Source organism: Ochotona curzoniae, unplaced genomic scaffold (assembly GCF_017591425.1).
Source record: "Ochotona curzoniae isolate NIBS_2020 unplaced genomic scaffold, NIBS_Ocur_1.0 contig_2688, whole genome shotgun sequence".
Taxonomy (NCBI): domain Eukaryota; kingdom Metazoa; phylum Chordata; class Mammalia; order Lagomorpha; family Ochotonidae; genus Ochotona; species Ochotona curzoniae.
In genome coordinates this window covers 18,331,503-18,351,694 of record NW_024465553.1, presented here as the reverse complement: position 1 = coordinate 18,351,694, position 20,192 = coordinate 18,331,503, and the positions used below count along the sequence as shown (strand labels likewise).

Below are 20,192 nucleotides of genomic sequence, written 5' to 3'. Positions count from 1 at the left end.
TACTCCACTTCCCTTCCAGCTCCCTGCTTGTGGCCTGGGAAAGCAGTTGATAGCCCAAAGCCTTAGGACCCTGCACCCATGTGGAGGACCTGGAGGAAGCTCCTGGCTCCTGGCTTCAAATAAAGAAAAAAACTAGCCGAAGTTGAGATAATCCCCCCAAATTAAGTTCCAATTAATGACTTCTATTTATTTCTACTAGTTCCTTTTATTTCCATTCTGCTTTTGGTTGAATTCAGTGAGGGAGACAGAACTGGGGTCACGTGGGGTCAATACTGCAGAGGCCACTAGAACTTGATTCCTCCATTAATGAAGACAGGCATCAGGCTTCCCGCGGCGTCCAGCACTGACCTGGCGAGCAGGCCACCGCAGGCACAGCACCTAGGTGACACTCTGCTCCACAGGAAGGAAGGAAGTAGCAAGTGAAGAAATGCTGCATTGAGAAATCCAGGACCGCTTTTGTCTCACAGAAAAGAATACCGGGCAATGATTTATGGCCATGGCCTGGATTCAAACAAGACCGTCCTTAAACTATGTCAAAACAGATCAGTAGCCAGTCCAAATGATAAGGAGTTTCTAGTCCATTATCAAGTCCTGCCTGCCAGAAATTCTCCTAGACCTGTTTCCCCCAGCACAGTAACTGAGAAGGCTCCCTTGCAATCTATATACTAACAGAGAAGTGTACACTTGGTGTGTAGCCATGTACGTGCTGATAGAGGTTTATGTGAAACCCAATCATTTCTCAATCAAATGTTTTCTTAAGATCACTGAAGTCACGAGGTTGGCCGCGCAAACACACGGAGCACATTTGGTGAGAGCAAAGATCACTTTCTTCCACTCGTGTCCCCAAAGTGTGAGGCCAGGAGTCCTCCCGATTCCCGCTATAACCAGGGGTGCCCTGACCTCACAGGCACTGCCTGCATGCCGCTCTCCTCTCCACCCCAGCACGGGATGACCAACAGATGCCCTGAAAACAGCCATTTTTAGCCCCATGATCACTGTCTTCCACCACACCCAACCCACCCAGTTCAGCGCTGCATTTATATCTGGATAAAAAGCTTCCAAGGCCAAGTCGAATTCGGAGGACACACTGGAAATAGCGAGTCATGTTCAAGACTCCCACTGTCCTCAAGAGATCTTTCCAGGGTGCTTCCACTGAGAGACTTGGCCCCCCTCTTAAGTGGCCTGGCACATCCATATTTAGCCAGCTAAGGGCACAGATGTACACGTGGATAAAGGCCCCAGGACTGGAGTAAAAGCCACAGGCTGCACAGGAGACAGGGCAGCTAGGTTCCAATGACACCACAGGAAGCGCACACAACCCTCTTCCTCAAGGCCTCCATTCCAACTGTTATTTCTGTCACAACACCCAGCTCTAAGCTTCCCAAAGAGAATGTACTCCACGCTGGCCTTCACCATTCACACTGCTCCCCAGCACAGTTCCTGACATAACAGGCAATCGATACACTGCTGTAGGATAAAGGAATGAACACAGCACAGAAGGACTAGCTGCTATATTCTCTCCCCTAAAGAGGAGAGTGTGCTATCTCCATTTTGGGTTCAACCAACCTTTCATTCTCTGACTTTAGATCAACCTTGAAGTTATTAGCTTCTCTAGGCCCTGAACTGTCTTAACTGTGAAATAAAAAAGACCACCCAGTCTATTTCATAATGTTGCTGTGTAGATTACATGAGCTACTACACTCCAAGCACTTGGCACGGTGGAGACATATGGCTGGTGAACACCAGAGAAGTGCTGATGGGCCGTGGTGTGACTGCGCTGATCAGCCAGTGTCACGGATATCAACACCAAAGAATTCCATTCCAACATCCCGAGAAAAACTGTTAAGCAGCCTGCAACAAACGCCTCCTTAAAGAAACAGGGATAACTGCGCAAGGAGGCGACTAGTCAGGATTTGCCACTGCCCACCAAGAACCTGTCTCCTCAGGTAAAGAGGAAAAGGCCGGGGCCATGATGTGTTGTACCAGTTAAAGCTGCCTGCAACCTGGGACACCAGAATCCCAAATGGGAACTGGTTTAAATTCTAGCTGCTCTACTTCCAACCCAGCTCCCCACGAACACATCTGTGAAAGCGGAAGGTAGCCTAAGGCCTTGGGTCCCTACACCCATAAAGGAGACCCAGAAGTTCCTGGATCCCAGCTGCAGACCAGCACAGCTCTGTTTAACACAGGCCACTGGACAAGTGACCAAGCAGAGGGGACATCTCCTCTGCCTTTCCTTCACCCTCTCCAGCTCTGCCTTTCAAACAAAATAAACTAAATAAATCTTTTTAAAAAAGTAAACACTAAACAGAAGACTAAAGCTCTACTGGATTTCTGATATTATAACATTAAGATAACATTAAGATATATTTTCGCATTCTGAATCAGCTATTTCTACAACTGGAAAGTAATAACAATTACATGAAACAAAAAAATCACTGCCTGGGGGGACGGATGGCTCCCAGGTAGAGTCTTCCCTTCCGGATTGGGCCTGCCCAACCCAGCCATTGTGGTCATTTGAGGAGTGAGTCAGCAAACAGAAGATAAATCTCTCTCTCTGCCCTTTTCTCTGTCACGGTGCCAGTGATATGAACCAATATATCTTTTTTTTTGCCAAAAAGTTATATTTGGTGCATGAATTGTAGCTTTATTAAAAACACTGTCCTCACAGAAGGTAAGGTTAAAGAGAAACTATACTTCAACTAATAGTACACACAACGTCTAGCAACAAATAGGTAAGTAAACTGTGGCATATTCATAGAATGTAACATGATGCAGCAATAAAAAGAAATGAACTACCAAACATGCTACAACGGGGATGAACCTTGAAATCATTACAGGCCCTTGCCTATGGGGACAGCTTCACCCCTGTACCACACACCTGCCCTAGATTCAATGTCTTATTTCATAAAAAGGGTAGAGAACTGCAGTAAAAAAGGGAAAGAGAAAAAGAAAGGAGGGAGGCACAAAGATTATCCAATCGATAATGAAGATATTAATAATAGCAATATTGAAACATAAGGAAAAAAGAATAGTGACTCAACAACTACAAAATACACCCATGGTCACGAGGGCCGCAATGGGTGTGTAAACAGAACTGTGCATCCCCAAACAGCCTGTACTTGGGGATAAACAAAGAGAACTGGGCATTGCAAGGGAAAAAAGAACTCTGCCATTCCTCCCCACTCACTTAGCCTTCCTTGACTTTTGAGACCACACAAACCAATAACGCATACAGCTGACAATTCAATGAATACCCATGACTCCTGCTGAATGTCACTGAGCTCCTGAAAGAAAAGGCTATGAGACGCCACGGGAGCCGTCGCCCTGGAGACACCCTGTCCATCACGCACAGGAGGAGTTCCCCACAAAGCTTCCTAGCACAGCTATACCAGCTGTGGGAAGCTTTGCTGTGCTATGTCATCTCCCAAAGTCAAGGGTGAAACAGTCCCAGATATGCACTCACGAGGCAAACAGACAAAGCCAACTGAATAGGAAACCTGACCGTGAGATTAACCAGCTCAAAGAGCCACACGCTTGCCCAGTGCCAGAAAATCAATCACTTCAACACATTGAGAGATGAGAGAAACACAGAAGCGCACGCCACCCGGAAGTCACTGGAAATAATTAAAGATCAGCTCACTGAAAAGCTGATTCATGGCAGCGTCAGCAGCTTGTCTGGGTCAAACTTCACACAGAGCAGCTTCGCGGGTTGCACACCAGGAGTCTGTTGAAACAACTCCAAGCTGACAAAGCTCCCCAGAAGCTGGGCAGAAGCTGAAGGTACACAATAGGGGGCTCTCTCACCTTCAGCAGGTCTGAGTCACCCTCCACCCTGGGGCTCGTGGGATTTCCACGCAACGCCTTCCCCACCCGCACTACCACTCAACAAAAGTGGCTTTTACTCGGGTTTCTCTGGGTAAAAGGCAGTGGCAGGGAAGGGAGGTGCTGGAATTCATACAATTCTGACTTATTATTTTGGTAGACAGCTCATAAGCACTTCTATTTTGTTTCTTTCTTTAACTTTCAGCTGCGAGGTTTTTTTTTCCAATGTTTACTTACATATTGTCATTTACCAGAAAGGCCAAGTAGCAGAGACAGCTAGAAACTTTGCTCTCATCCACTGAATCACTCAGTCCCCCAACATCCCACAAAAGCCAGAAGCCCAAATTCCAGAACTCCATCCAGGTCTCAGACACAGGTGTCAGGAGTGCGAATCCTTGAGACACGCTGTGTTGCTTCCCAGCAAGCATTAGCAGGAAGTTGGAATTGAAGCGGAGCAACCAGGACTCGAACCGGCGCTTCGAAGTGAGACACCAGGATCCAAGGCGGCCGCCTATACCAGTGTCTGCACCATGACACTAATATGACACCTAAGAAACCAACAAGGGCCCAGAGTAGTAGCCTAGCGCTTAGAGTCCTGACCTTGCATGCACTGGGATCCCATATGGGTGCCAGTTCTAATCCCGGCAGCCATACTTCCCATTCAGCTTCCTGCTCACTTGAGGCCTGAGAAAGCAGTCAAGGATAGCCCAAAGCTGTGGGACCCTGCACCCGTGTGGGAGACCCAGAAGAAGCTCCTGGCTCCTGGCTTTGGATCAGCTCAGCTCTGCCCATTGCGTCCCCTTGGGGAGTGAACCATCAGATGAAGATCTTCCTCTCTGCCTCACCTCCTCTCTGTGTATCTGACTTTCCAATAAAAATAAACATTTTTTAAAAAATAGAAAAAAATAAATGTAAGGTATTTCAAAGAGTTTACAGAAAAATGGAATTAAAACTCTATTTCAGAACCAAAAAAAAAAAGTTTAAATTCATTCATGCAAACCAAGGATCTTCACACAAAGTTCATGGAAGATGAATCTACTATGAGCCTAGTAGCTAAAATCCTCGTCTTGCATGAGCCAGGATCCCAAATATGTGCCAGGAAAAGCCTTGGAGCCCTGCACCCACGTGGGAGATCCAGAGGAAGGTTCTGACTCCTGGCTTCAGATCAGCTCAGCTCCAGTCATTGCGGCCACTTGGGGAGTGAAACAGCAGATGGAAGATCTTTCTCTCTGTCTGTCCTTCTCTTAATAAATCTGCCTTTCCAATAAAAATACATAAATCATAAAAAAAAAAAAAAGAAGAAGGTCTGCTGAAATAACAAATTTCAGGGGGAAAAATGTGCACCACAGAAATTTTTTTTTAAAGATATATTTATTTTGGGCCCAGCGCGGTGGCGCAAGTGGTTAAGGTCCTCCCCTTGCACGCCTGGGATCCCATATGGGCGCCAGTTCTAATCCCGGCAGCACCACTTCCCATCCAGCTCCCTGCCTGTGGCCTGGGAAAGCAGTCGAGGACGGCCCAAAGCTTTGGGACCCTGCACCCGCGTGGGAGACCCGGAAGAGGCTCCTGGCTTCGGACTGGCATAGTATCGGCCGTTGCGCTCACTTGGGGAGTGAATCATCGGATGGAAGATCTTCCTCTCTGTCTCTCCTCTCTGTATATCCGCCTTTCCAATAAAAAATAAAAATAAATCTTTAAAAAAAGATTTATTGGGCCCGGCGCGGTGGCGCAAGTGGTTAAGTCCTCGCCTTGCACGCCCGGGATCCCATATGGGCGCCGGTTCTAATCCCGGCAGCCCCGCTTCCCTTCCAGCTCCCTGCCTGTGGCCTGGGAAAGCAGTCGAGGACGGCCCAAAGCTTTGGGACCCTGCACCCGCGTGGGAGACCCAGAAGAGGCTCCTGGCTTCGGATCGGCATAGTATCAGCCTGTTGCGCTCACTTGGGGAGTGAATCATCGGACGGAAGATCTTCCTCTCTGTCTCTCCTCTCTGTATATCTGCCTTTCCAATAAAAAATAATAAAAATAAATCTTTAAAAAAAAAAAAAAGATTTATTTATTTTTATTGCAAAGTCAAATATACAGAGAGGAGGAAGAGAGGAAGATCTTCTGCCCGATCGTTCACTCCCAATTGACCACAATGGCTGCAGCTGAGCCGATCTAAAGCCAGGAGCCAGGAGCTTCATCTGAGTCTCCCATGTGGGTGCAGGAACCCAAGACCCTGGGCCGTCCTCCACTGCTTTCCCAAGCTGCAATCAGGAAACTGGATGGGATGTTGGGCCGCTGGAATTAGGACTGGCAGCCATATGGGATCCCAGAGCAAGCAAGGCGAGGACTTAGCCACTAGGCTACCCCACTGGGCCCAGTAATTCTTTTTAATTCTACTTTTTCACAAGTTTCTGAAATCCCCTCCTATATGCAAGTGTCAACCAGAACCCATGTAGCAGTCCCCAAACTTAGTGCCATCAGCCACAAACTTAGTCCCAAACTTAGTCCTCACTCCATTACAAGCTGATGGCTTCACAGGACAACGCGAAAATTCAACTAGGAAGCTTATGATCCCTCTGGCTTATGATCTTATGGACCAGCGGTGTCTCAAGGGGCTTCTGTCCCCAACAAAGGCTTGGAAAGAGCAGGTCCCAGGAAGCAGAGCACGGGGCCCAGGAGGTCAACGACACTTGCCGAGTTAGGGCTGCACAGAGCAAGGGCCGCCTGGTTCAGCAGGACCCAACCTGGCAGAGCACGCCCAGTGGGGAGACAGCACTCCGCCCTTCCGCCTGGAGGATCCCCCCAGGACGACACTTCCCCAGTCCCCTGAAAACCAGAAGGAGAGCAAGGTCCCGGAGCTCAGAGTGGCTCTATTCTGGGAGTGTAAACAAGGGCAGCAGCCAGGCAGCACACTGGCTCTTCTTAAAGGAACGGCCTCAGGAGCAAGGACGGAGCAGTAACTGCTGGTGAAGAGGCCTGGCCTGGGGACCCCACTTAGAGACAGAGCAAGGCTACGTCCCAGTCAGCCAGGGCCAGCCCAGGGCGGCACTTGCCAGCTCTCTTGACCACAGCACACATGGGTCACCCACTGGCTTCCTCCCAGCCTGAAGAGTTCCCAGCAGCAGCAGGCTTTTAATCTAGAAAGCTCCTTGTCATGGTCATCAGGGGTCAGAGAGCAGGTGGCTCAGATGGAGCAACTTCCTGTCTGCTGCTGCCCCACTCTCCGAGGAAATTCGTTGAAAAGAGACAAAGAGAAGACTGGGGTCGTAGTGAAAAAAGAACAGACTTTTACATGTTTCTGTTTATTTCCTCCTGAATGGCATACAGTCTCTTACTGTAAGACATATAGGTAGAGGACAAAAATCTCATCTTTCTCCACTAAGAACTCTAATTGTGAGAATCTTTATTTTTCTAACCTTTGAAGTATTTGCTGAGGGTGTTGCCTCTGGCCTCAAGAGATTATGGATGACCTGTCCGCATGGATCATTTCGTTATGCCAGACTCTGAATAATGGATCACTAAGTCCTTTGGTTTTCTTAGTAGTGTTCCACTGAGACCTAGAAAAATCAATGAGCAGAATCCAGAAAGTCCAACCATTTCACTGGACAGGCTACAAAAGATGCCAACGGAACACCGACTTCACCCTGAGCAGCAACAGAAAAAAGGGAGGGAAAACACGCGTGGTTACGTTTTTCACCCCTAGCAGGCTTTCTGCTCTCCTAGAACAGATTCCCCGACGGACTGGAGCTCCATCATCAGTTTGCTGTTCATACCACCAACACTTTTTTATTTTAATTTTTATCTTACATTTTGAATTTTATGGTAAAATTCTATAGTCTTCTTTTTTTTTAAAGATTTATTTATTTTTATTGGAAAGTCAGATTTTTACACAGAAGGAGAGACAGAAAGATCTTCCATCCACTGCTTCACTCTCCAAGTAGCCACAATAGCGAGAGTGGAACAGATCCAAAGCCAGGAGTCCGGGAGCCAGGAGCCAGGAACTTCTTCCAGTTCCCTCACGTGGGTGCAGGGTCCCAAGGCTTGGGGGCGTCCTCGACTGCTTTCCCAGGTCACAAGCAGGGAGCTGGAAGGGAAGTGGGGCCACCAGGATACAAACCAGCACCCATATGGGATCCCAGGAGCAAGGTGAGGACTTCAGCCACTCGGCTGCCGTGCTTGGTGCTATATCAACACTTTCGATCCATATAATTCTTTGGGAGATGGACTGCCTTTGGACCTACGGAAGAATTTAACCACAGCCTCTACCCAGGAGCCGTGGCATCTCCCTCCTGCCCCACTAACAACAAGCAAAGATGTCTCCAAACACTGCCAGAAGCCCCCCTGGGGGGACAAGAATCACCCCTGTTAACCGAGCCACTCCTAGAAATCCCAGATGAGACTGACATAATTCAGGTGGGATCCTAAACACTTAATGAGAAATGGAGCTGGGCTAGGAGGCAGGTGTTTCCCACACAAACTGCCTAGCAGCCATCACTGAACTTTCTTACTCCTTACTCCTCCACTCAGTACATCAAGAATCCTGTTTGCCTCTCAAACTCTGTCCCAAATTCAGCAATGTCTTCCCCATCTTAATAACCTCTCACCTCATCAGTAACAGCCTCTGTGGCCTGCTTCCGCTTCTATGGCTCCAGGTTTTTTTCTTTTTCTTTTTTTTATTATATTTTTTACTATCTTTACGTAGTTAATAACGGTAAAAAAAAAGGTTCAACGGCTATAGGCAAATGCGTAAGACTATTATTTCCATATTGTTTCCTTTATGTATCTGAGGCAAAGGGAGATACTGAGGGAGAAGCCCCACCCAGTCTCCCCCCCATCCCAGGTCCCTGATGTGGGGCATGCTCCGAGGGTCTTGCTCAAGTGGTTTTGATAGTTCACCAGTTATGAATTGCTGCCAGTCTCGCCATTCTAAGCACAATGAGGTTGCTGAAGAATCCACTGATTGACACAGTCCATGTTAGAGTCTCTTTTTGCCCAGTATTTCGCTGCCAACATATAGCTGAGGTGATTAACTGGCCTGTTCCGTCTTCTCTCTTTTCTTGGTTAGGGTTCTGAGTCGGGGAGTTGGATTGGGGAAATCCCCAAAGGAACTTTGTCTGAGGTGTTCTCAGACCAGATTCTTGTGTGTACTACAGGGCCCGGTACAGTCCATCGCCCCGTCAGCTGGTGGTAGCCATTGCTGGGTTGGTTGTTTTCAGCCCCGATTTCTACTGGAACCAATGGGTGTTGCAGTCTTATGGCTCCAGTTTTATGAAGGCAGCAATCTAGTCTTCACACTACAGTCCAAAGGAAAGTTTAAAAAAAAAAAAACCCTGCTTTCTGGCAATAAGACTTCCCAGCATGAAGTAGGCTGGTGCAGGGCCCGGCACAACAGTATAGTGGTTAAAGTTCTCACCTTGCACATGCAGGGATCCCATATGGGCGCCAGTTCTAATCCTGGAGACCCTGCTTCCCATCCAGCTCCCTGCTTGTGGCCTGAGAAAGCAGTCGAGGACGGCCCAAAGCCTTAGGACCTTGCACCTGTGTAGGAGACCTAAAGGAGCTCCTGGCTCCTGGCTTTGGATCGGAGTAGCAACAGCCGTTGCGGTCAGTTGGGGAGTGAACCATCGGATGGAAGATCTCCCTCTCTGTCTCTCCTCCTCTACGTATATCCACCTTTCCAATAAGAATAAATCTTTAGGGCCCGGCGGCGTGGCCTAGCAGCTAAAGTCCTCACCTTGAACGTCCCGGGATCCCATATGGGCACCAGTTCTAATCCCAGCAGCTCCATTTCCCATCCAGCTCCCTGCTCGTGCCCTGGGAAAGCAGTCGAGGACGGCCCAAAGCCTTGGGACCCTGCACCCGTGTGGGATACCCAGAGGAAGTTCCTGGATCCTGGCTTTGGATCGGCATAGCATCGGCCGTTGCGCTCACTTGGGGAGTGAATCATCGGACAGAAGATCTTCCTCTCTGTCTCTTCTCCTCTCTGTATATCTGACTTTCCAATAAATAAATAAATCTTTTTAAAAAAAAAAAAGAAGAAATCTTTAAAAAAACAAAAACAAAAAAAAAGAAACCATCTGGAGAGTGAACCAGTGGATGCAAAATTTGTCTCTCTCTTTCTAAAACTTTTCAAACAAAGAAATCGTTAAAAAAAATTTAAGCACAAGAATAACTAAATTTTGATGTAATGATTTAATGACTGACTGTGGCAAGCAGACCATGCACGTTACTCAGGAGCATCAAAAACGCTGTCTGATTCCTAAACCTCCCAGTTATCTCTTCAGATGTCTGAGCACAGTAAGCAACAGCACAAGGCAGTGACAGCACCTCACCCCTAAGGAGGCTTACCGAGGCTGGCCTGCAGCGTGTCCAGGCTGCTCCACTTCCATCCAGCTCCCTGCTTATGGTCTGAAAAAGCAGGAAAGGACGGCCCAGCTCCTTGGGACCCTGCATCCATGCGGGAGGCCAGGAAGAAGCTCCTGGCTTTGGATCGGCTCAGCTCCACCCATTGTGACCGCTGGGAGAACGAACCAAATATGAAGATCTCTGTCCCAATCACTCTCTCCCGTTCTCTCTCTCTTTCTCTCTCTTTAACTCACTATCTCTCTCACTCTGTAACTCTGCCTTTAACATAAAATACTAATTTTTAAAAATTATGCATGGAGGCTTGCCAAAAAAAAAAAACCTCAATACTCAAACACCAAAAAACTCCTTAAAGACCCCATGTCAAAGACACTGGAAAAACTGCACACATGGTAACACCCTGCAAGGTGCTAAAACGATGGGTGTACTAACCTCGCAATGACAGCACCTCAAAACAAACAATGGAAGCCTAGTGTGGTGGCACAGTGGGTTAGGCTGATGTCTGCATCACTATCATCACAGGAGACTATCACTTCTGGTCCAAGCTAAAGAACTTTTCTATTATTATTATTTACTTATTTTTGTTGAAAAGGAAGATATACAGAGTAGTAATATAGAGAGAAAGATCTTCCATCCGCTGGTTCACTCCCCAAGTGGCTGCAATGCCTGGAGCTGGGCTGATCTGAAGCCAGGATTCAGCAGACTCCTCTGAGTCTCCCATGCAGATACAGGGTCCCAAGGCTTTGGGTCGTCCTCAACTGCTTTCCCAGGCCACAAGTAGGGAGCTGGATGGGAAGTTAGGCTGCCGGGATTAGATCTGGCACACATATGGAATCCTGGTACATGCAAGGTGAGGACTAGGCTACTGCGCCGGGCCCTGTTTTTAAATTTTTTTTTTTAATCAAAATACAGTTGTATTTAAAAAAAAAAAAAAACATGTTATAAATCCATTTGAAAAACAGAGCTACAGGAAAGAACACAGATTTTCCTAGACCACAAGCAGAGAGCTGGATGGGAAGAAGGACCGCTGGCACATGAACTGGCACCTATACGGGTTCCTGGCGTATGCAAGGCGAGAACTTTAGCCACTAGGCTACTGTGCTGCTCCCCACAAAACTTTCAATACAGCTCTCTGTTAATCCACTCAGAAAAGCAGTGGAAGAGGGTGGGCAACTTGGTATAGCAAGTTAAACCTCCACTTGCAGCATCAGTATCCAATATGGGTACTGGTTCAAGTCCTAGCTGTCCCACTTCCAAATCCAGCTCGCTATTTATGGCTTGGGGAAAAGAGAGGACAGCCCAAATCCTTTGGCCCTACATCCACATGGAAGACCTGGAAAAAGTTCCTGGCTCCTGGCTTCAGATCATCCCAGCTCTGGCTCCTGTGGCCATTTGGGAGTAAACCAACAGATGGAAGATCTCTGTCTTTCCCTCCGTAACCATGCTTTCCAAATAAATAGACAAAACAATAAAATGCAGCAGCGGATGATGGCCTGAGGACTTCCACCGTGTGGAAGACCCAGGCTGAGATCCTATCTTCTTACTTAAGCCCAGTCCAGTGTTGGGGCCATCTGGGGAGACCACCAACAGATGGAAGCATCTATCTCCGATTCTCTGCCTTTCAAATAAACAAATTTTGAAAAAAGGAAAAGATTCAAAGGCAGGAAGGAGATAATACACGTAAAAGCTACGACTATAGAGCCCAATCAATGTCTGAGTTGGCTAAACGGAACTTAATCTTGGCAAGGGACTTGTTCTGTGCCTCACAGGGTGTGGCAGGCGAGGACTGCACATGTCCCCCCGCCCGACACCCATGCCCTAATCCCTGGCATCTGTGAATGTCACCTCTGTGGCCAACAGACCAAGTTCAGAGCCTCAAGATGGGGAGGCCGTGGTGGAGTACACAGCGGGCTGGACGTATTCATCGGATCCTTACAGGAGCAAGGCCAGAGGGCACAGTCACTGACGGTGACACAAGGGGAGCAGAGGGACAGAGGGACGCCTCTTCGCTGGCTCCCAGGGTGCAGTTTGGGACCTCAGGCCAGGAACACAGGGGTGCTTGCAAGGCTACCTTAGAGCTCTCTGACACCTTCGACGGAGCATAGCCCTGTGGACTCATCCCAGCATCTCTGACCTAAGTACATGTTGTTTTAACCAAATGAATGGATGGTAATTTGTTAGAGAAACAAGAGGAAATTAATATATACGGCATTCATCAGGATACAATCATCTGACACAGGCGAGAGTTGTGGCACATGGGGATACCTGTTCCGGAAGAACCTAGCATTCCACAGGGTCACTGTTTTGATTCCTGGCTGATCTACTTCCAACCCAGCTCCCTGCTAATGCACCCTGGAAAGCAGCAGAACACGGCCCAAGTATGTGAGCCCGAGCCAGCCATGTGGGAGACCAAGAAACTCCTGGTTCCTGGCTTCAGCCAGGCCTTGCCCTAACTACTACATTCATTTGGGGAATGTACTATCAGTAGATCTCGCTCTCTTTTCCCTTCTGTCCATATTTCTTTCCCATTAATAATCTTTACAAATAAAGAAATCAATAATCTCACATAGGGCCCAGCACATTAGCCTAGCAGCTAAAGTCCTCACCTTGCACATGCCAGGATCCTATATGTGCACCAGTTCTAATCCTAGAGGCCTCATTTCCCATCCAGCTCCCTGATTGCAGCCTGGGAAAGCAGTCGAGGACGGCCCAAAGCCTTGGGACCCTGCACCCATGTGGGAGACCTGGAAGAGGCTCCTGGCTTCAGATTGGCATAGCATCAGCCGTTGCGCTCACTTGGGGAGTGAATCATTGGATGGAAGATCTTCCTCTCTGTCTCTCCTCTCTACATATCCACCTTTCCAATAAAAATTAAAAAAATAAATAAATAAATCTTTAAAAAAAAATACAGCAGGCAAAGTTGCTGTCTGTGACATCAGGCTCCCATATGGACGCAGGTTCGAGTCCCAGCTGCTCAACTTCTGATCTAGCTCCCTCACAAACTGCTGGCAAAGGAGTAGAATACGGCCCAAGTCCTTGGGTCTATACACTCACACGAAAGAAGCTCCAACAGATGGAAGTTCTCTCTCAGATGTCTCTCTCCTTTTCTAACTCTGCCTTTCAAATAAATAGTATTTAAGAAAAATAAATTTTAAAAAATGGAAAAGAAATAACCTAGAATCCATGAGACAAAGAAGTACTTCAGAGGTTAACGAAGTTTTGAAATTTCATGTCTCTCTGAGGTCAAAATTCATATCCCTTGATCACAGAATAAACAAATATACAGGATAGTCAACATAACCTTGTTTGTAACAACTCAAATATCCACCAAAAGGATAAAATGACAGGGAAACAAAAAACAAACATTTCAAGTATTTATTTACTATGCGTGGTGATGAGCCTCGTGGCAAGCAGCGCTAAGTTGCTGCATGGAACACCCACCCCTTGCCACAACGCCTGGTACGCTCCTGGCTGTTCTGCACCCAACCCAGCTTGCCGCCAATGCACGTTGGAGGCAGGTAATGGCTGGTGCATTTGAGTCCTAGCCAGCAATGGGAAACCCCAAAGGCGCTCCTTAGCTATTGCGGGGACTTAGCGATATGGAACAATGGATGAAAGACCCCTTTTGGTGTCACTCTGCCTCTCAAATACTTTTAAAAATAAAAATGAAGAGTATAGGGCTTGGTGCAGTTGTTTAACGGCTAAAGTCCTTACCTTGCATGCACCAGGATCCCATAGGGGGACTGGTTCGTTTCGGAGCAGCCCTTCTTTCTGTCCAGGTCTCTGCTTATAGCCTGGGAAAGCAGTGGAGGACGGCTCAAAGCACTGGGACCCTGCACTGGAGTGGGAAACCCGCAGGAGGCTGCTAGGTCCTGGCCACAGATCGATGCATGCCTGGCCATTGCAGCCACTTGGGGAGTGAATCAGCAGACGGATGATTTTCCTCTGTCTCTCCTCTCTTTATGTCTGACTTTCCAAAAATAAATAAATAAATAAGTCTTTTTTAAAAATTAACAGTATACATATCTACATATATATTTAAAAGATTTATTTATTTTTATTGCAAAGTCAAATACACAGAGAGGACAGACAAAGATCCGATGATTCATTCCCCAAGTGACCCCAACCGCCAATGCTGTGCTGATCCAAAGGCAGGAGTCAGGAACTTCTTCCGGGTATCCCACAGAGCTGCCAGGTGCCAAGGCTTTGGGCCATCCTCGACTGCTTTCCCAGGCCACAAGCAGGGAGCTGGATGGCAAGTGGAGCTGCCGGGATTAGAACTGGCGCCCATATGGGATCCCGGTACGTTCAAGGTGAGGACTTTAGCCACTAGGCCATCGTGCCTGGCCCACATCTATATTCTTAAAAACAAATGAAAAAATCCTAGAAGGACAAACAGTTTTATTTTTTTTTTTTTGGTTTTTGGGTTTTTTTTTTTCCCAGACAGAAACGTTTATTTGCGAAGGAACCAGGTGAGCAGGGAAAGGCGAGGGAAGGGGAAAGCCCCTCTGGAGAGAAAGCCTGGAGCTGGGGTGCCTCTCGAAAGGGGAGGGAGACACCCGGACATACAGTTTTAATAGTTAGTGGTGACTGTTCTAAGTGACCAAGAATAGGAAGGAAGCTTTCCATTTAATATTTTTAAATTATTTTAATAAGTTATATATGTGCCATTTTTAAAAAAGCATAGTTTGATATGCGACATCACCAATGAGGCAACAGGTATGCACATGTCAGTATTGTGCGTACTATATTACACAGGGTAGGGAGGTGCAGGGAAGTTACTGGTTTATCCCAAATCTTCCTTTCACTGGGGGAAAGTGACAGTAACCCAAACTGACCTTCCCAAGACTGCCAATAAACAAAAAGAATCGATAGCGAAACCAGCAAGAGATCATCCACATACAAGTGTTCCATTTATAAGCTATTTATTCTACTGTATTGCCTAATATGCATAATCCATAACGAAGACACTATCGCTAACGAGGGAGGCAGGATGGCATCTGGGTCACACTTCTACAATGCCGTAAGCTCCTCTCCAACCCACAAAGAAAAGTCTGTGTTAGCAAAGTACTCAGCTGACAATGGGACTACACGGGAAGTTTGATGTAACTCGTTTTCATAAACTTCTCCAAGGAGGAAAATAAGAGGTTTGAATACTAGTTAGTGAGTGAGGGAAGTTTCTCAAACAATAGTGGACGCAGGAACTCCTCCCATCTGCAGCCATGAATGACTGAATCAAGGGACCAAGGATACTGAAATAGCCAATTCATCCCAGACGCTGTGTGCCAGGTCCTGTGGCCAATGCTTCCCATTCCAGATCTCTGAATCTTCAACAATCCGGTAGTGACAGTGACACTGGCTCACGCTTCAGTGGTCACAGAGCCGGTGAGTGGGGAACTAGATGGGAATCCAGGCCATCCACCGTTAAAAGCCCACCTCAAAGTGCACCCTTCACGCTATCCCTTCTGGACAGATGTGTTGTGACCACATGGACCACATGCTGTCTGCGCCTCACCTGGAGCTCAAGCAACCCACAGTCATTCTGTTTCCCTGAGGCCCCCTGAGAGGAGGAATCTTAATCTCCTGGGCATCTTGGCTGGTTGGTTGGCTGTTTTCCCTTGCCATGCCTTTACTGCCTGTGGCAGTTAAGTATAAATTGCTGATAACAATTTGAAGCAGTGACCTTGAGGCTGGTAATGAGGATGAAAGCAGGCCTTCAAGGGTAGGGCTCCCCTGGTGGCAGAGGCAAGAAGAGAGTTAAGCTGACACACCCATGCTCCCTATCACTAGTGCTTCCTCAGCACCCCTGCAAAGCGGACAGAGGCCTTGACCCCTCACCAGATGCTAGGACCATGCTCTTTGGTCTTCCGAGCCTCCAGAAAAAACGAACTCAGCAGACTCTGACTCCTTCCAAATCACCTGGTCTCAGTTCTTACCACAGAAATAGACTGAGAAACCTAGACATAAAGACACCATCCCCAGAGAATGCCTTCCTTATTTAACAGCACTGCCTGTCTTTCTAAAATCAGATAACAAGCTTGTGTCTTTGTGCTCAGCCTTTGCACAGACCCACTATTAGTGTTTCTTCCCTTGGAGTGGCAGTCCCTCATCAGTGACAGTAACAACCTGCTAAAGTGTTCCCATTCACAACTGTTTCTAGCCAGTTCTTCCTACTGATACTAATAATAATACTAACAGCAGCTACCACACTTTGAACATTTATTATGCAGTGTCTTGAGACAAGAAAGCAGGGCTTATCCCCACCTCATAGATAAGAAAACTACAGCAAGTCAGCCCAAGGTCAAGTAGCTGGTAACTAAAGCTGACACCCTGTAACTGAAACCTTCAGAAGTCTTGCTTTTTAAATGATTCAAATGTAAGCTACTTTTGAATTTTTTTTTGAATATATACTTATTTGTTGGAAAATAACGACAGGGAGAGAGACCCAACAGGCAGTGCTTCCATGAGCGGAACTGCTCCCCAAAGCCAGGAACTAGGAACTTAACCTGGCTCTGCCACATTGGGCAGGAATCAATGTACTAGAGCCACCACCTGCTGTCCCCCTAGGTGCGCATCAGCAGGAAGCAGAGCTGGAAGTGGAGCTCCAACATGGGCCATGGGAGCACTGCGCAGTTTCTCGGCTTTGGCAAACCTGCATATTACCTCCCAACAGCACCAGCTCTGCGGATCCCTCTGTGCCCAGGAGCTTACCTGAATTTCTTCATTTTCATCAACTAGGAGGAAACTCACAACCTTCTCAGTCATCTTCTTCCTCTTGGTCTCCTCATCCATCTCCTCTGCCTCCAGAGACTCCTGGGCCTTGCCGGCAAGATACACGGTAATGGGATGCCTTCTCTTGTTACTTGTGGAATGAGTCCTCTTCTGGCATTCCAGGCACAAGTTGATTTTGCAGGCCTGGCACCTCACTGCGGCCCTCTGGCGGCCCCCTGGCGAATGCCCATTGGGGCCCTTACAGTGGTCACAGTAGGGCACGTGGCCAGCCTTGAGGCGGATGCGCTCATGGTTGCGCCTGCGCTCCTGCCGGTGTAGCTCCTCCTCACAGCGCAGACACTGCAGGCTACAGCACTCATCGCACTCAAAGACTGCTTCATCCGCTCCACTGCACGCGTAGCTCTCCTGGCACATCAGCCTAGGGTTCAGGCCCTTCTCAGCTATGGAGGTCTGCGCACTCATCCTTGGCTTGGCAAGCACCTGATCCCACCACACAACAGTCAGCTGAGGCTTGGGACAGCACAGCACGTCCACAGGGTGCTGAGGACCTGAAAGGGAACTTGCACCAGGGTTGGGTTACAGGGCTTCAGGCTCCCACTACTGTTGGGGCTTGTACTTTTCAGCTTCCAAGACTCTTGCATCAGCAGCAACGGTGACTCGGTCGAATTGATCTGGTAGTTGCCTGCAGCAGGCAGTGCAGGCAAATAGGTTGTGAGAATGAACTTGACAGGCTCTTAGATGGCTATGTCTGAGGAATTCCTGCACAGAAGCTCATCGCTTGTGCTGGTGGGGCCTGAATGGCCAGCAGCCTTCCAGTTGAATCCAGCCTCAAGTCAATACTTCCAGGGATGCCTAGAAGAGAGGAAAGAAGAGGATTTTACTCATGTAAAAAGAATAAATAAATAAGAACAGAAGTGCACCTTAAAAAAATTATGATAAAGGGGCCCAGTGGCATGGCGTAGCGGCTAAAGTCCTCCCCTTGAAGGCTCCAGGATTCCATATGGGCACCGGTTCTAATCCCAGCAGCTCCACTTCCCACCCAGCTCCCTCCTTGTGGCCTGATAAAGCAGTGGTGGATGGCCCAAAGCCTTGGCACCCTGCACCTGTGTGGGAGACCCAGAAAAAGTTCCTGGCTCCTAGCTTCAGATCAGCACTGCATCAGCCGTTGCGCTCACTTGGGGAGTGAATCATCAGAGGGAAGATCTTTCTCACTGTCTCTCCTCCTCTCTGTGTATCTGACTTTCCAACAGAAATAAATCTTAAAAAAAATTATGATAAAAACCCAGGCCAACATTACTAAGGAAAAATTCTATTTAGGCTTGTAAAACTTTACACAGGCTTTTTTCTAATACTAGAAATTTCTTCTCAAAATCAAAACCAATGCTGCTCCTGAAAAACATCCACCCTTGCAGGAGACTTTACTGCCCTGTTTCTAAGACTGTTTAGTTACTAAATTCAATCGCTTCGGCCTTTTGGCTAAGATCAAGTATAGTATCTGTTCTTATCAGTTCAGTTACTAAATTCAGAACTGAAACCCACTAAGCAGAAACTCCCTGAAAGAAAAATCCCCTGCACCCCACACCTGGGAGAGGTGAGGAAGAGGCCTGGAAAAAAACGAAAACACCAACGTAATAATAAAACTTGAGATCCACCAAAGACACTGGCAGATCTGGTTACCCTCAAAACTCTAGCCAATTCTAGAGAGATGCCTATTAAGGATTCTAAATCTGGAAAAAAACACAGCCACAATTTCATGGTCAAAACAATACAGTAACTAGTGTACTTCCTTTTGTCCCTCTTTCCCAGTTAAAAAGAAAAAAAAAGGGGGGTGTCACAGCAACAGGAGACAGAATTCCTCTGTTGGAGTCACTGCAAAGCCAGGCCTCAGGGAGTCAAAACAACTTTTCTCTTTGTCATTCAAAATCCAACTTAAAAATAACTTCAGGACCATTACATTCCCCACTCCTTTCCAGCCTTGCCTCCACCCAAGCCCCCAGGACAGTGTGCAGGGGCCTTCAGGCAGTCCCTGGTCCTAAGCAATCTACCAGACTTATCTTTGGATAAACAAGGAAGGCCAAGGGAGGGACTAGGAGGCTTATTTACATAGCCAGCTCCCAAAACAGAAACAAACAAACAAACAAAAAAATCAAAACTTGTCACAATTGTGAAAAAATATAAAATCCACTTTTCAAAACCAACACCTCACACCACCACCACCACCACCACCACCACCACCAAAACCACCACCTCGCCCAGCACGGGCACCCTTCACCTCAACGCACCCCTCCAAGCCAGGGGTTCCTCACCCTCCCGTCCTCCCGGGCAGCACCACCACAACCAGGAGGGTAACAGCGAAGCCTAAGAACAAAGACGGTCACCCCAAATCGCCCCCACACCGCCAGAGCCCAGAGCCGAATCCATTGTTTATGCCACCCCACCCCCACCCCAGCCGCACCCGGCCCCCCTTCCTCCCGGGGGCAGCCGGAGCCCCAGGACGGTCGCTTGGCCCCGCGCTGGGCCGTGCCGTCCCTTCCCTGCCCGCGACGGTCCGGGGACCCCGCCACCGAGCACCTTCGGCCGCAGCGAGGACGCGTCCTGGGGCCGCGGGACGCCGGTGGGGGCGGGGGATGTTTCTCAGGGCACCGGTGGATCCATCCTCATCTCCTCCATCTCCTCCTCCCTCCTCCTTCGTTGCCTCCCGGGCTTCCTCCTCTCCTGTTGTCAGTTGGGATCAGCTGATCGGAGTGAACTTCTCCCAGCTCCGACTAACAGGAAGGCGTGAGCGGTGCAGTCCAGGAGGGAGGAGCGGGAGGAGGAGGAGCCTGGCGCCGGCGGGGGCGGGGAACGAACGCACAGTCTCCTGGGAGTGGTAGTTCTCAGCGACGCGTTCTTAGGCTTACTTCCCGGAAGTGAGGACGCTCAGGTGACTACGACTCCCAGGAGCGCCGAGGACGAGTCCGCGGTGGAGAGCGACCGAAGGGGGCACTTCGGGACTTGCAGTTTTCGCAAGGACTGTAGTCTTGGGGTGGGGGGGGGGGGTTCTTACCTAACACATTGGTTTGGGTAGTTGGCTTGGAAAAGAATGGCGCTAAATTAGAGAATTGATGTAGTTATGTTTGGTACAAATGGAAGATGGAGAGACGAATAATGGAATTTCGAGTACCTTGCCAAGGTCGCTTCAGAAATCTATAAAAACAGATTGCCTCCACTTCCCTATGTCATTCACCACAAGCCAGGAAAAAAAAATATCATTCATAAAGCATTGCAAGTATTAGGAAGGAATATTT

General features: G+C 48.1%; 1 protein-coding gene and 1 pseudogene across 2 annotated transcripts in view; one reads left to right on the top strand and one right to left on the bottom strand.

Moving 5' to 3' along the window:
* The window catches only part of ZFYVE1 (zinc finger FYVE-type containing 1), a 47,619-nt gene extending 27,949 nt beyond the window's left edge, over positions 1-19,670 (bottom strand). For both annotated transcript variants that reach the window (XM_040975340.1, XM_040975341.1), the window contains exons 1-2: positions 19,477-19,670; positions 16,885-17,757 (exon numbers count right to left, since the gene is read on the bottom strand). In XM_040975340.1, coding sequence (XP_040831274.1) covers positions 16,885-17,367 — 483 coding nt within the window. In that variant the 5' untranslated portion in view covers positions 17,368-17,757; positions 19,477-19,670. The remainder of the gene's footprint in view (positions 1-16,884; positions 17,758-19,476) is intronic.
* On the top strand, positions 18,364-18,460 carry LOC121153258 (annotated as a pseudogene).
* Positions 19,671-20,192: the final 522 nt, after the last annotated feature.